The sequence below is a fragment of the Rhinopithecus bieti genome, unplaced genomic scaffold (genome assembly GCF_001698545.2).
Source record: "Rhinopithecus bieti isolate Rb0 unplaced genomic scaffold, ASM169854v2 scaffold_17930, whole genome shotgun sequence".
NCBI classification, from domain to species: domain Eukaryota; kingdom Metazoa; phylum Chordata; class Mammalia; order Primates; family Cercopithecidae; genus Rhinopithecus; species Rhinopithecus bieti.
The window spans coordinates 1085881-1102714 of NW_016809035.1; the positions used below are offsets into that span (position 1 = coordinate 1085881).

The 16834-nt window shown below is 45.7% G+C and overlaps 1 protein-coding gene across 1 annotated transcript in view; it reads left to right on the forward strand.

The window, feature by feature from the left end:
- The window catches only part of ABTB3 (ankyrin repeat and BTB domain containing 3), a 348476-nt gene that overhangs the window by 314916 nt on the left and 16726 nt on the right, over positions 1–16834 (forward strand). Inside the window, exons 13-14 of the mRNA XM_017888278.1 lie at positions 9751–9856; positions 15030–15132. Coding sequence (XP_017743767.1) covers positions 9751–9856; positions 15030–15132 — 209 coding nt within the window. The remainder of the gene's footprint in view (positions 1–9750; positions 9857–15029; positions 15133–16834) is intronic.

The following is a 16834-nucleotide window of genomic DNA, read 5'->3' on the forward strand; positions in this document are numbered from 1 at the left end:
TTTTTAAAAGATCAATCTGGCCGGACGCGGTGGCTCAAGCCTGTAATCCCAGCACTTTGGACTTTGGGACCCAAGATGGGGCGGACCGAGGTGGAGATCAAAACCTTGGCTAACCACGGTGAAACCCCGTCTCTACTAAAAAAATACCAAAAGAACTAGCGGGCGACGGTGACGGGCGTCTTGTGGGTCCCAGGGGCTACTCGGGAGGCTGGAGGCAGGAAACTGGCGTAAAACCCGGCGGCGGAGCTTGCAGTGAGGCTGAAAATTCCGGCCACTGCCACTTCCAGCTGGGCGACAGAGCGAGGACTCCATCTCACCAAAAAAAAAAAAAAAAAAAAAAAACTCAGTCGCCCCCACTGTGTACCTTATTGTCATCAGCTTTTTTTGCTTTTTTTTTTTTTTTTTGAGAGGAGTCCTCCCTCTGTCGCCCAGCTGGGAGTAGCAGTGGCAATGTCTTAGTGGCTCACATGGCCAGCTCCACCCTCCCAGGTCTTTCACCCCCATTCTTTCCTGCCTCAGCCTCCTGGGGTAGCAGGGCACAGGGTCCCCACCACCCATGCCCGGTGATTTTTTGTATTGTTTAGTAGAGATGGAGTTCCCTTGTGTGAGCCGGATGGCTTGATCTTCCTAGTCTTGTGATCTGGCCTTGCCTCGGGCCTCCAAAGTGGCTGGGTTTTATTGTTCATCTTCTTAAACCCATCTTGGGATCTAGGCACCTTCAGTAAGTGAAGGATCTGTTTGCAGCCCCCAGTTTGGGACAGTGACTTGTCCCATGGTCACCGAGAAAGCAAAACATCCATGAAGCAGAAAATCATATTAAATGGTCCATAGAAGCCTTAGGTAATGTCCAATCTCTTTTTGCTCTACCTCTGTATATCTAACCATGGACCCAAAATGACAACAGCCAACATGACATAGGATCAGACCAAAAATATCAAAACACGCTTCAAGGGAAAAGTCACTTTGATTTGGGACCCAAGTACAGGTGGGATCACATTGAGGTCCAGGGATTTGAGGACAAGCCTGGGAAATCACAGCCCATCTCCAAACAAAAAAAAAAAAAAAAAAAAAAGGGGCCGGGCACAGTGGTCACTCCTGGTAAATCCCAGGCCACTTTGGGAGGTAGAGGGGCAGGGTGGATCACAAAGTGAGGAGATCAAGGACCATTCCTGGCTAACACGGTTTGAAACCCGTCTCTAACTAAAAATATAAAAAAAAAAAAAAAAAGAACAAAAAAGCCGGGCATGGGTGGTTGGGGCACCTGTGTCCCAGCTACTCGGGAGTGCTGAGGCAGGATAATGGTGTGAACCGGGAGCGTGGCATTGCAGTGACCGAGATCGCGCCACTGCCACTCCAGCCTGGGCTGACAGAGCGGAGACTCCGTCTCAAAAACAAACAAACAAACAAAAATTAATTATAAAAAAGAAAGTCAACTGAGACATTCCCAGTTCTACACAAAACTACAGTCCAACCATCTAAGAGAGGAAAGTCACAGTGTGTATTCAAAACCTTTTAAAATAAGAGTTAGTAAAACAGTTTGCTAAAAATTCTTAATTTGTTGACCCCAGGGACAAGTTTGTGTTTAGCAACTGATTGGGCCTGTCTTTCTCACCTCCTTGTTTCGTTTCTTCACTCCCTCCCCTCTCCTCACTCAGTTCTTCACCATCCCTCTGGCCTCCCTTTTCTCGGTCAGGACCTGTGCTTAGGAAGTGACCGGCCCCAGGCACTCAAGCCTGGACACGGATCTAATGGAAATGATCACTGTGTACCAGGTGCCATTCTAGGCACTTTCTACTCATCATCTCCTGGGAAGCAGGCAGTTGTATTTTTATTCCTATGTTAGTGATGATGGCCCTGAGGCCCAAGAGTGGGTCACCCTGCAGAGCCAGGATCCTGACCCAGATACAAAACCCATGCTTTTAACTGTGAGGTCACCCTTCACTCGGCTCCCTTTCAGGATTTTCCCTGCAGTGCACATCTCACTGTGGAATGACAGCGTCATCCCCTTTAAGGGCAGAAGCAGACATGGCCTGCAGCCATGGTGACTTCTTTCAGTGGGAAGACGGTCCCAAGTCAGGTACCGTCATGGGCCTCTAGCATCTGCATTGGGAGGAACCTTGGAAATCATCTAGCCCAGTGATTCTCCTAGTCCAGTCATCTGAATCCTGCTGTCAGAATGTTTTCCAGACCTGGAAAAAGTACTACTTAAAGAAAGCATGAAGTAGGTAAAACTACCATCGATGCTGTTTATTATTTACTTGATCGTTTTCTTAAATGTGTTTGAAACATATTACTACCATAAGTCGATACTCTACATCACTTGCCATGAGTGGAAAGGACATATCAAAGTAGATGTGTGACTGCACAATAGCAGTAAGATGAGTGCTGCACTCAGGGCCCGAGGATCTTGCTGGGATCCTTCTGGGGCTCGTAGCCCACCCTCCACCTGTCTCCACCTTTCCAGGTGTGCTCACCCCTCACAATGCAGCCTAGCCTGCTCCACAAGGGAGCCATCTGTAGAGGTAGGTCTTTTTTTGGGGGGAGGGCGACGGGCGGGGAGAGACGGAGTTTTGCTCGTCACTCAGGCTGGAGTGCAGTGGGGCAATCTCGACTCGCTGCAACCTCTGCCTTCCAGGTTCAAGAGATTCTCATGTCTCAGCCTCCCAAGTAGCTGAGATTAACAGGCGCCTGCCACCATGCCTGGATAATTTTTTGTATTTTTAGTAGAGACAGGGTCTCACCATGTTGGTCAGGCTGGTCTTGAACTCCTGACCTCAGGTGATCCCCCTGCCTCAGCCTCCTCAAGTGCTGAGATTATAGGCGCAAGCCACCGCGCCCAGCCAAAGTGAGTTCCTTGATGTGGATTGAGACAGAGAGCTTGCTGTCAGTGTCCCCAAAAGTAACAGTAATTCTACTTTCTCTTGATTCTGAGAACAGCTTTTTTCACAATTGAGCATTTCTCCATTTGAAACAGGTCTTAAGATGGATGTGTACATTTAATAAGGAGGGCTTTTTTTTTCCTTTTCTTAAAATCTGCCATGAATTTTATGACATCTTAAAAAAAGGAATGAGGTTCAACTATGGTACATTGCTGTTTAGGGATTAAAAATGATCAAATAGCGGCACTTTATTTTAGTTCAACCTAACAGCGTATGGTGATATGTTGTCTTTTAGCCCTCATAGCAACCTCATCAAGCAAGTATTTTTAATCCTCTTTGGAAAAGAACACCAAGGCCCAGAGAAGCTGAGTAACTTTCCCAAGGCCACAGAGCTAGTGAGTGAAGGGTCAGGACTGGGACCCACGCCACCTCATCCCATTGTTTATATTTTTACCAACACATAGAACTCCAGCCTGAGCCACCTATAAAGGACCTTTGGGGTTAATCTTAGTGCTCCTTTCAGAAGATAAGAAAGTATTTCCACATCTTTTTAGGAGAAGAGTGGAGTCAAAGGAGAAGAGGAAAGATGTCACCCCCAAAATCCACAGGACTCCATCTCAGGAGAGTTTCCTGGCAACCATGCTATTAAGAATTTTGCAAGGTCAGGCATGGTGGCTCACGTCTGTAATCCCAGCACTTCGAGAGGCTGAGGCAGGAGGATCTCTTGAGCCCAGGAGTTCAAGACCAGCCTGGGCAACATACTGAGACCTCGTCTACACACACACTAACACACACACAATTAGCTGGGCATAGTGGCGCACACCTGTAGTCTCAGCTACCTGGGAGGCTGAGGTGGGACAATCACTTGAGCCCAGGAGGTCAAGGTTGCAATGAGCTGGTTGCACCACTGCACTCCAGCCTGGACAACAGGGAAAGACCCTGTCTCAGAAAAAAAAAAAAAAAAAAAGAATTTTGCTTCACTCCGCTTTAGTTCTTTTATATGGTCACACAGTTCTGAGTCCAGGGGACCTGAATTTACTCCATCTGCACATCTAGAATTTTCCGTGAGAGACTTGAATGGCAGGTATACCCAGCGGCATGCCAATAGCATGCACTAACCAGGGATTGTGTCCTCAGGCCTGGCCCCACCCCCACCCACCCATCCTCCCGGATTCGTCCTGGCCTCCCAGGTCAGACTCAGCATGTGAAGACCAACTGGCCTGCTGCCCTGAGACTGCAGCCAGTCATCCCTTTGGCCTGAAGCACTGTGCTTAAATGTGCTGCTCAGAGAATCCAGGCATCTGTCCCAGCACAACCACCACCCATTCCCACTGCCAGAATGGAATGAGCCTCAAGTTTGGTTGCTTCCATTCCATTGTCTTTGGGTTTTGGTCCAGGACTTACCAAACCCATCGGATAACCCAGCTTTTCATCCCAGTCTGACCCCCCTGACCCATGGATCTCACCCCTGACAGCAGTCACCTGATAGGAATGATGCCACCCCTCACCCTCAGAGGGCCCTCCTGGAGTTCACAATCATTTTGGGTCCCAGGTAACCAGGACAAATGACACTGGTGCTCCACTGCCTGGATGAGGAGCACTGGGAAGGGCACAGGGCAGACACCTCCACAAACATGGACAGATTCAAGGATGCAGCAGGGAGTTTTCTCTTAGGATTCTGTTCCTTGAAAAAGAAGTGGCTAGAAAGCAGCAAGAAAGCCTCGCAAAAGGCAGCATCTTTGGTGCCAACACTTGGCATAGCCCCCTAATCCTCTGCACAATGTCCAACTCCCGGGGACCAGCCAGTGCTTGGTATTTAGTAGATGCTCAATAAATATTTGGAGAATGAATGAATGAATGAATGAATGAATGAATGAATGAATGAATATGTAGCTTAGTGCATGGGGAAACATTCCCTAAACCTCTGGGGAATGACTGGATGAAGTGTAGGGAGCCCCCGATGTCCAGTTTAAGCTTCCACTCTCCCTCTTTCCTTTGCTCTTCTGAACTTCTAGTGCTTTCATTATAATCATATTTCCATGGTAGGAAGTTTTTTTTAAATTTATTTTTAGAGGTGGGATTTTGCCATGTTGCCTAGACTGGCCTCAAACTCCTGGTCTCAAGCCATCCTCCCACCTCAACCTCCCGAATAGCTGGGATCACAGTCATGCACCACCACGCCCAGCCAATTAAAAAAAAATAATAATTTAAAGACAGGGTCTCGCAGTGTTGCCTAGGCTGGCCTGGAGCTCCTGGGCTCAAGCAATCCTTGGCCTCCCAAGCAGCTGGGACTATAGGCATGCACCACCACACAAGGTTTTTAAAATAGATTTTTTTTTTAGGCCCAGTTTTAGATCTACAGAAAAATTGAGAAGATAGTACAGAGAGTTCCCATATACCCCTTCACTCACTTTTCCCTATGATTAATAGGCTATATTACTAGGTACATTTGTTATAAATAATGAACCAATATTGATACATTATTATGAGCTAAAATCCATACCTTATTCAGAGTTTCTTAGGGTTTTGTTTTTGTTTTTGTTTTAGATTCACGGGGTTTATGTGTGGGTTTGTTACATGGATATACCACATGATGCTGAGGTTTGGGCTTCAGTTGAATCCGTCACCCGAATAGTGAACATAGGCCCCAATGGGTAGCTTTTCGGCCTTTGCCTCCTTCCCTCTCTCTCTCCTCACTCTTTTGGAGTCCCCAGTGTCTCTTGTTCCCAGTTTTATATCCATGTGTACGCAGTGATTAGCTCCCACTTACACGTGAGAACATGGGGTATTTGGTTTTCTGTTTCTACTTTCATTCACTTAGGATAATAGCCTCCAGCTGCATCCATGTTACAGCAAAGGACATGATTTCATTCATTTTCATGACTGCATAGTAGTCCATGGTATATATGTAGCACATTTTCTTTATCCAGTACACCATTGATGGGCACCTTTGTTGATTCCATGTCTTTGCTATTGTGAATAGTGCTGCAATGAACATGTGAGTGCAGGTGTCTTTTGGGTAGAATGATTTATTTTCCTTTGGGTATATGCCCAGTAATGGGATTACTGGGTCGAATGGTAGCTCTATTTGTAGTTCTTTGAGAAATAGCCACAGTTCCTTAGTTTGTACCTGGTGTCTTATTCTGCTACTGGATCCCATCCAGAATACCACATTACACTTCGTCATCATTTCTCTTAGGCTCCTCCTGATGGAGGCAGTGCCTCGGTCTTTCCTTGTTTGGGGTGACCTTGAAAGTTTTGAGGAGTACTGGTCAAGCATTGTGTAGGCTGCCCCCCTAGTGGAATATGCCTGACGTCTTTCTCATGATTAGACTGGGGTTATGGATTTTTCAGAGGGAAACCCCAGAGAGAAAGACATCTTATCAAGGGCACATTCCATCAAGGTGAGTTATCACTATTGTTGTTGACCTGGGCCACCTGACTGAGGCAGTGTTTGTCAAGTTTCTCTACTGTAATCTTCCTCTCTTCCCCTCTTTCCATACTGTCCTCTGTGGAATGCAGTGAGCATGCAATGCCCTCCACTGAAAAGTGGGGAGTTGCACCTCCCTATGACCATTGTTACGTATTTGAAGATTGTCCATTCGGAACAAGCATGGCCAGCCCTTATATTTCCGTTCTCAGGTGATACACTACACATTGAAGTTAGAAAGAGAGGTCAACTGTGAGTTCCAGTGGAGGAGGGGTCTTGCTTTGCCTACTTCTGTGGCTCCAAAAGAGTGCCTTTCACACTGCAGGACACCTCTTCCATGTTTAATCAATACCTCCTGAATCGAATCAAACCACCACCACTGTCTGCCAAAAAAGAAAAACGTGCAGAAGAGTCTACAGACTCTACAGGCCTCTCTGAAGGGCACAAGAATCCAAGAAACAGGTTTTTATTACTTCACTCAGAGTTGATTAGATGGGAGCTGATTCACCAGCAAGATGCATGAGACACACCCTGGTGTAGACGAGTGAGACTTATCCCTAACATTCATAATACATTCTGTACAAAGCATTTTTGCAGATAACAAGTCTTATCTTTTTTATGATCAGCCAGTTCTTATCGAATGTCCACCATGTGTCTGGTACTCTGGGTTACAGAGGTGATGAAGTATAGTTCAATAGATGTAAACTTTAGATGAGATGTGTTAGTTTTCTATTGCTGCAGTAACAAATGACCATAATTCAGAGGCGTAAGGCAACACCTATTTATTATCTCATGGTTTCTCTGGATTGGAAATCTGGGTGCAGTGAGACCCAGCTCAGTTCTCTGCCTAGGATCTCAAGGGCAAAATCAAGGAGTCAGCAGGATTGTGTTCCTGTCTGGGGGCTTTGGGGAAGAATTGCTTCCAAGCTCATTCAGATGTTTTGGGTGGAATTCAGTTCCTTGTGGCTGTAGGACTGAGGTCCCACTTCCTTGCTGACTGTTGGTGTCACACTTAACTCCTAGTGTGGTTACCTAAGTCCCCTCACAAGCTTGCCGTGTGGCCCCTCCATCTTCAAGCCAGCAACAGAGCATCAAGTCCTTCTCAGACTGGAACCTCTGTCATCTTGTTCTCCCCTCTCCCATCTGAAGTCCTTCTCTGCCTCTACTTTTAAGGGCTCATGTGATTACTTTGAGCTCACCCAGATAATCCAGGATAATCTATTTGAAGGTTGACTCATGAGGAACTGCTATGCTCTTGACTGTCTGTCCCCTCAGAATTTAAATGTTGAAGTCCGAACCCCCAAGGTGATGATATTAGGAGGTGGTGTCTTTGGGAGGTGAGTAGGTCCACAAAAGAGATCCCAGAGGGGCCTCAGCACCCCTTCTACCACGTGAGGACATAGCTAGAAGGCACCATCTATGAGAAAGCAGGCCCTCACCAAACACCGAGTCTTCTGGCACCTTGATCTTAGACTTCCCAGCCTCCAGAACTGTGAGAAATAAATTTCTGCACTTTATAAGCCACCCAGTTTAGAGTATTTTGTTAGCAGCCCTAATGGACTAAAGCACCAACCTTGACTACTCCTGCAAAGTCGCTTTTGCCATGTAAAGTAACATGTTCACAATCCCAGTCCCAGGGGTTATTAGGCCATGCAATCTTCTAGAAGGCCATAATTCTTCTTACCACACAGTGCTTCTCAAGCATGAATGTGCATGGGAGTCACTTGCAGAGTGTGTTAAAAATGCAGATTCTGATTCAGTGGGCCTGAATGAGAGTGTATATTTCCTACAGGATCCCAGAGGATGCTGCTGCTCGTGGTCTATGGAGTACGTTTTGGGTGGCAGGGCTTTAGGCCAGAGGAAACAAATTTATAGCCTACAGCCCAGGTCAGACCCATGAGAGAATTTCAGTGTATGGAACCTGTGGTTCTCAAACTTAAGGGAATGTCAGTATCACCAGAAAACTTGTTAATATGCGGATTCCTGGGCCTCACTCCCAGGGTTTTTAAGTCAGAAGGTCTGGGGCAAGGCCCAAGAATTTGCATTTCTAATAAGCTCCCAGGTGATGCTGGTCCAGGGACCACACTTCGAGAAGAACTGCATTAAGCCCATAGGTAGGCAGTTATTTTTAGGAGTATTAAATGAGGGGAGCACTGAATGCCCTCTGGTTATAAAGCCTCATCTTTGAAAGTTGAGTCTCTTTGTCCTTCAACTATGATTATGCCTCTGTGAATCACATCTGAGGTGACACTGTTCCTTCTGTGATCTACCCACTTTAATTGAAGGGTTTGGATTATCTTTTATATGCCAAGCTGTGTGCTTCTGCCTTGGGAACACAATGAAGTGAGTAGATTTAAGAACAGCTTGAACCAGTCACATCACTAGTGGCCCCAAACCTATCTTTTAAAATTCAAAAGAATATTTATTGTTTTTATTACAAAAGCAATGCTTGTTTGTTGTAGAAAATATAAATAAAAGAAAAAACATCTTTATCTCACCCAAAGGTAACTACTCTATTTTTTTTAGATCCTTTTCTATACATATCTGTCAATACAAATATATTTGTAGAGGGTTTTATTTCCAAAAAGAACTGGTACAAACTGTGTTGTAACCTACTTTTCTTCCTTAATCTATTGTAAATATTTTTCAATGTGACCCCTTTGAGCCCCTAGTTTCAACACCCTTTGTCCAATAAATAGAAACAAAATGCTGTGTTTCATTTTTCCTCCTATACACCTGCAGCTGGAGGGAGATTAATGAAAGGAAATGGCTGCAAAGTGGGAAGAGATCAATGGAACGCTGAGGGTCAAGGAGAAGCAGGCTCCTATGTCCCCAGCAGTGAAGGGCAGCTGTAGTTTGGGGTTGCGGAACCAGCTCCTTCCCACCTTTTGTTTGGAGCCAGTGATTCAGCTGAGCACTTCTGGGTCCAGAAATGCCTCAGCACCAGAATCAAGTTCACATGAAAGCTGAATCAGAAGAATTTGTCTCGTTAATGGAAAGCACAGCCACAAGATCAAAAGGGCTAATTTCAGGATAATTCTCCTGAAATCCTGCTAATTTCAGGAGAATTCATTGCTTCCAGAATTTTAGAGTATTGGTAAAGGTGGGTTTGGGGTAAGACCTTACTTTCCTTTCTCTATGAACTACAAAAACCTGCTTTCCAGTGGGTAGCGAATCATGAGGGCCAGAGAAAAGAATTTAATTGCAAATTTCTTAAGCTTCACCAGTGAACCCACTAGAAATAGACAGTGGACAAAACAGAGCAAGTAAATCCAGGACTTGTGAGTGCAAACGGCTTGTGTGCTACCCCAGAGGATTTCTCCTGTGGCCTGCAGTAAATGTGTGAGCTCTAATCACCTGGAGGGATGCATTCCTGGGGCACAGCCTGGCTGAGGCTGGCCACAGCCCCCAGTATCATGACCTCCTCTTTCTTTTCTGCAGAACGAAGTGATCAGCCAGCAGCTGTGCGTCATCTTCACACACTGCTATGGGCCCTACCCCATCCCCAAGCTCACGGAGATCAAACGGAAACAGACCTCACGCTTGGGTGAGTGGTTCCCCCGGGCCTGTGTTGGCTGCTGCTTTGTGATTTAAGGACAGGGAGCCAAAGAATGCCATAAAAAAGGAGGGAAGGGGTTCAAGGGCAAACAAGGTCGGTTCAGGAGTCAGGCCGGGGGAAATCAGAATTTCTCCTTTATTGTGTGATGACACTGGAGGACATACCTTGGGAATGTGGACAAGGAGATTTGCCAGTTAAAGGGACTTTCTCCCTTAGACACAGACAGTGGGGGCTGCGGAAGACCTCCTGATTCCATACACATCCCCTGCACAGGTGGCTCCTGAAAGAAGGCCACATTGCACATGGCAGCTCTGTCCCCCAAACTCTCCCCTCTAAAAGTCCTTCTTCCTCACTAAGAAGGAATGAGCGGGAGACAGTGAGGAGCCAGGGCTGTTCCTCTAGTGGAGATCCTTCTACAGGGAAATAAGAGAACAGGAGAACAAGGCCCCCCCGACACACACACACACCCATAAAAATATGAGGGGACATACCTGAGCTGCAGAGGCTGGATGCTCGGAAGTCCCATGACAGTATCAATAACCTCTTCTTCTGGGAGACGTTCACTGTGCCGGCTCCAGCCACGCACTTGACCTACCCTATCTCAAGTCATCTTCAGGCCACCCCAAGAGGCAGGCACTGTGACTCATCCTACATTATGGCTGCAATATCAGTACAGGGTGAAGCTGGAACTTGAACCCAGGTGTGCCCAGAAGCCGTAATTTTGTCATTCTGCAGTCCCAGCTTCTGAGATTTTTCAGAAGAAACCTTTCCATCAGGCACGAGGTTCTTTCAGAGGATCCTGGGGCTGTTGCAACCAGGTTGATCAACCTACAGAAAGGAGAAGGAATATCAGGCTGCTTTGAGGCCTGAAACATGAGCCTTCTGATGGAAGAGCCTGTCTGCCTGCTGCCTGAAGAGTTATAAAATATTAAAGATAAAGGATTCCTTCTCCTTAGATAGGTTGGGGACCTTTCCTACTTCCTGTTTCCCTTTCCTAATAAAGTTGAAGGACATCTGAGTAATAGAAGACTGAAATTTCTACTCTTTAGCAAAATTTGAAAGGGATGAGCCAGTTTAGATTAATTAAAAGGCTGAATTCATGGGACTATTTTAAAGTTATTTTGTTCCCATCTTGAATAACTTGTTAATTTAAATGAGACACAACTTTTTGCTGAAGTGGAAAATTTTAGCAGCTGAGTCAAAGGCTGTCTATCTTTCTGACCACGTGTGGGGGAAAACTGGGATGTGCCCAAGTCACAAGTACTTCTCCCTTATAGAAAATAGGTATTAATTAAAATGTTATCAGAGCAACATGTTATAAAGACCAGTCAAGTTAGCAAACGTTAGAGAGTGAGGGGTACATTCCCAGGATAGCAACAATCTCTGATGTCTCGGTGCCTCATAAGACACCATCCTTAGAGCAAACTTTTGCCAGGTCAGTTTCAGTGGCATAAAATCTGCTTTCCCTTGGCTACAGGATGGGAGGGAACATTTTCTCCTCCTGAATTTGCTGAAGTTTCTTTCACTAGCAGTTAAAAGTTTCTGATTTTGGGCCAGACATGGTGGCTCATGCCTGTGATCCCAGCACTTTGGGAGGCCGAGGCAGGCAGATCAAATACCATCAACATCCATTGAGCATCTACTATAATGGTCACGTTTATTGAGGGATACTCATGTGTCAGCCATTTTGCTAAGTGCGCTCCATAAATTCATTCATTTATTCCTCACTACTCTTAAAGTCAGGAGTTCAAGACCAGCCTTGCCAGCATGGTGAAACCACGTCTCTACTAAAAATACAAAAAATTACCCGGGCGCAGTGGCACATGCCTGTAGTCCCAGCTACTCAGGAGGCTGAGGCAGGAGAATCACTTGAACCTGGGAGGTGGAAGTTGCAGTGAGCCAAGATTATGCCACTGCACTCTAGCCTAGGCAACAGAGTGAGATTCCATCTCAAAAAAATTTTTTTTTTAAATTTCAGTTCCTGGTTTTCAGCCCAAGCATTAGAATTCCAAGGGTTAGCACCAAAAAGAAAAGAAAAGGCAGACCTAAGAGGCTCAAAGCTCATGATATGAAAGAAAAAGCATCATGTAATTATTAACGAATGGAATATACAGCAGGTACATTTTGTGTCTTCAGTCCAGCAGCTCAAGCTAACATAACTAAAGGTTGCCAAATAGTGGTTCTTTAGGGACCTGCTTTAAAGAAAAGACAAGAATGATTAGTGACAAGGATCTCAAACCAGCATCTCTGTGGGACCAGGCAGGTGATATAAATGAGTGAAATGGGTTCAGCACTAGACAATAGGGAGTGGTGGAGACTGTGGCAAATCGGAGAGCACTGGTGTGTGTGTGTGTGTGTTATGGTGTCCTCTTGCCCTCCCAGTGAATTCTGGGAGAGAGTGTTAAAAGTGAAAGTAGAGGATATTAATAGTCTGGGAAGCAGGAATGGGGAACTGGCTGGAGATGAACAGTGGGTGTGATAGGTGAGCAGAGGGAGGCAGGTTACTGAGCAGAGAGAAAGTCAAGTGAAGAAATGAGTTTCCATCAACTCTCAGGCTTTCCCTCACAGTCTCTTTTCCCTTTATCTGGATCATTTCAGAAGTTCTAGGGGGAGTTTTTTTAATTAAAATGTTTAAAGAAAGTGGGATTACACAGGTGATTTTTACTGTTTATGCTTTTCTGATATTTATTTTTTTGAGACGGAGTCTGGCTCTGTCGCCCAGGCTGGAGTGCAGTGGCCGGATCTCAGCTCACTGCAAGCTCCGCCTCCCAGGTTCACGCCATTCTCCTGCCTCAGCCTCCCGAGTAGCTGGGACTACAGGCGCCCGCCACCTCGCCTGGCTAGTTTTTTGTATTTTTTAGTAGAGACAGGGTTTCACCGTGTTAGCCAGGATGGTCTCGATCTCCTGACCTCGTGATCCACCCGTCTCGGCCTCCCAAAGTGCTGGGATTACAGGCTTCAGCCACCGCGCCTGGCCGGTCTTTTCTGATATTTTTAAAGTAAGAGCCTTAAAAAAAAAAAAATGAGAAGAAGTGAGGCAACTCTGTACCGACAGAGAAAGGTGAGTGGAGGACCACCAGGATCACCGTCTGGGGCAGCACAGGGTTCAGGGTCTGAGTGAAGAGAATCAGTCTGGAAGGCAAATTCTGGGTCCAAGTTACAGCAGTCTGGGGAAAATGCAGCCAGGCCAGGGCCCCAAGGTACAGACAGACAGGGTGAGTCCAGCAGCTGAGTGTTCACATCCCCCAGGAAGACAGGGGCTTGGTCCTGCCCTCAATAGTTTAGGACAACCCATAAATCCGGCCAGAGGATGCAGTGGGGTTTCATTTCAGCACAGCCCCTGGACCCCTGGGGAAGGGCCCATCAACAACAAAGGGGCCTACAGGCTAAGAAGGGCCCCTGGGTCCTCGGCAGCCTCCTAGAGCAAGTTTCTGCAACAGGAGTCAAGGCATTATTTCATTCACTCAAAAAACATCCATTGAACCTCTACAAATAGTATTATGGTCATGTTTATTGAGGGATACTCATTTGTCAGCCACTTTGCTAAGTGCTCTCCATAAATTCACTCATTCGTTTATTCCTCACTACTCTGTGATGGAGTATAATGGGTACTGCAATTTCCATTTTACAGAAGGAGAAACTGAGGCATGGGTTGGATAAATAACTTGCCAAGGTTACACAGCTGAGATTTCTAGCCTCAGAGCCCATACTGTTATTATACTTTACCACCTTTCTGTACTAGACACAGATGAAAGGGTTTGAAATGGACAGACGTGGATACATCATAGCATGATGAGGCTACAGCAGAGGTGCATATGCTGTGGGAACTCAGCTGGGGCTACTGGGTCTGGGGAAAGTGGGGGAATCTGGCAAGGCTTACTGACCAAGGGCATCTGATCAGTATGTCTGAAACTTGAAGACCACCTAGGGATGAGCCAGGTTTGGAAGGGGCTGGAAGGGTGTTTTAGGTAAAGGAACAATGAGTGCAGACCCCAGAGGGGAGAGAGCACATAGCACCCATGGGGAACTGAGAGCCACCCATAGCTCAAGCACACACACAGTTTGACAGGGAGAAGCCAGAGAAGGCAGTGAAGCCCAGTCACAAGTGACCTCATTAAGACGTTTAGACTCTATCCTGGGAGCACTTGGGAGTTATTGAATGATTTGTAGCAGAGGAGGGGAGTGGCATGATCAGAGCTAGCTTTAGGAAGGATGGCTCCTGTAGTGAAGTGGGCTGTCAGATTGAGGGGGCCAAGAGTGGAGGCAGAGAGACCAACAGATGCTCCTGTGAGTTCCCAGGAAGAGAGGATGTGGCCCAAACTAGGGTAATATCAAAGGGAATGGAGGGAAATGGAAGATTCAAGAAACGTAGGACAGGGGGTGTTGATGGATATTCTCAATAAGACAGAAGTGCTGAGCTGAGAACAGACTGGCACCTTCAGGAGCCTCGGGTCTCAAGGGCTGAAATGACAGGCAAATTGGAGGATCCTAGTGTTTAACAAAGCAGGCCATCCAATCAGAATGTCCGAGTTCGAATTGTAGCTTCTCCACCAGTCACTAGCTTGAACAAGTCACTGTAAATTCTGTGTGCCTCAGTTTCTTCAACTGCACAGTGGGGATAATGTGCAACCAGGTTGCATATCATAAGTGCTCAGTAAGTAGTAGCTAAATCTTTACTCTAGAAAATGAGGGCAGGGGACTGGTTCATTTGTCACTGACCCTGGGAGAGAAAGGCTTGGACTTAAATCACCTGGAATGCAGTGGCGAGGGGACAGCTCTTCTAAACCACTTACTTTGGGCAGGGAGGGTGCTGAGCCCTGAGAGAGAGCAGCAGAGGTGGGGATGAGCAGCATTCTTAGAGACAAGGTAGGTGATTACCTTTCACACCTGAAAAGTTCACTCTAGCTATAGGTGAATCTTCTCTGGGGAAAAGCTACTTTTAATCACAAATAAGCTATAAGGATTTCCTATGAAAAACTAAATTTCAGTGGCTTGACTGTTCCTCTGATTAGTCCTGTCTGCTGTTTGGTTGCTGTCTTGCCCATGAGTATTTTATCACCAAGATTTCCTTGCTCACTCTTATTTGCACCTTCTACAAGATAAATCTAAACTTCATCCTTTTTTCCACTAAAGCTACCTTTTTTTCCCTTTCCAATTCCAGATCCTCATTTTCTTAACAATAAAGAAATGTCTGATGTTACCTTTCTGGTAGAAGGAAGACCATTTTATGCTCACAAAGTGCTGTTATTTACAGCCTCTCCAAGGTATGTATCATCGGTTTTTAAGGCAGCTGCATTATGACTTTGGCTGTTGCTATCACTATTTTTTGAAGTCATTTTTGGTGGTCTCTTCACCGAACTGGCAGATCATCTTAATAAAATCAAGAATTCAAGAGTACAGGGAAGCTGCTAGCATAAACAGCCTAGAACAAGGCGCCTTCTCCTCTGGGCAAATAAAGGAGGCAGGGGGAGCTGAGTTTGGGAGCAGAGCATGGATTTAGATTTTGGCTCCCTCGGCTAGGTGGCCTTGAGCGGTGAATAACCTGAGACCCCACACACAGGAGCCTTGAGACTGCCACTCTCCAAATGTCAGGGAACAGTATTTGGCATAAGTCACTGAAATACACAGGTCCTGACTTTACTTTTCCCTAACTGTAGAGTTAACAGACAGTAGTATCATGTAGCAGTAGGAAGAACTGCTCACCCTCTCTGCTAGCTCTGCAACTGCCTTTCTTCTCCTTTTGAGTAGAGATTGGGTTGACAATTTAGAATCATATTGTCCAGAGACCTGAACAGGGAGGAGTGAGGCTGGGGCAGAGGAGAGACTGATGCTGAAATGAGGAGGCGGCAGGAGAGAATGATGCCAAAATGAAGAATACCAAGAGTCCCAGCTGGGTGGTGAGCAGGGGGTACCTGAGTTGGGTAAGGACACTGCAAACCCAGAAATGGAACTCCCTTCCAGGAAGTTTGCTAAGAGAATGTGTGTGACTAGCACTCCCTGCATTTCTAAAAGCATCCAGGAATCTCCAATCCCCCCATCAAAACTAAACACAAACCCCAGATGTCTGCTTTGCCACCACAAGAAAAATATGTTTTCCCTTGCATAGTTTTCAGTCATGACACCGTAGACAAACCAGATCAATATTGTACCAATGTTAGATTCTTAATTTTGACAAAGGTACCATGGCTGTGTAAGCTGTTAACATTAGGGAAAGCTGAGTGAGGGGTAAACAGGGACTTTATATTGTCTTTGCAACTCTTCTGTAAATCTATAATTTCAAAAATGAGTTTAAAAAAACAGATACGTATCAACTTATTCTTAAACATATTATCTGTGTGTTCCATTGATAAGATCTCTACCCACAAAGAGCTTTTAGTTTAGTTGATAGGCAGGAAAGTGCACTGAAAATCCAAGACAGAAAGTCACCCATAAGGGAGATGATTAGGTAGTCAACAAACATTGATTAAATATCTATGATGTGTCAGGTTCATACTGGGACAGGATGTGGGGATGTAGCAGAGACAGAAACCACTGAAGACCCTGCCCTTGTGGAGCAAAGCGTGTTCCATGGGCACCAGAGGAGAGGGAGTGAAGCCATAGCCCTAGGCTTAGGAGAGATGCCATGAAGGTGGCGGCCACGTGACAGGCCCTGAAAGATGGACGGGGTTTAACAGGCACTCATTCTTTTCCAATCACCAGTTGGAGAATGAATGTAACTGTTCAAAACACTGTTTTTTAACTTTAGAGTTTTAACTTCAAATTAGATTACGGTATAATGGGAGGGTTTAAATTAAGAAATATAAGGATATACCACTGCTATATTTCAGAGTTGCAGGGGAAGAAACAAAGTCTTTCTATTGTCAGGAGAGCTGAGTTTTTTGTTTGTTTGTTTGTTTTTTGTTTGCTTTTGTTTTTGTTTTTTATTTTTGCGAGCCATGGATTTGTGTGTGAGTCCTTTTTATCTCT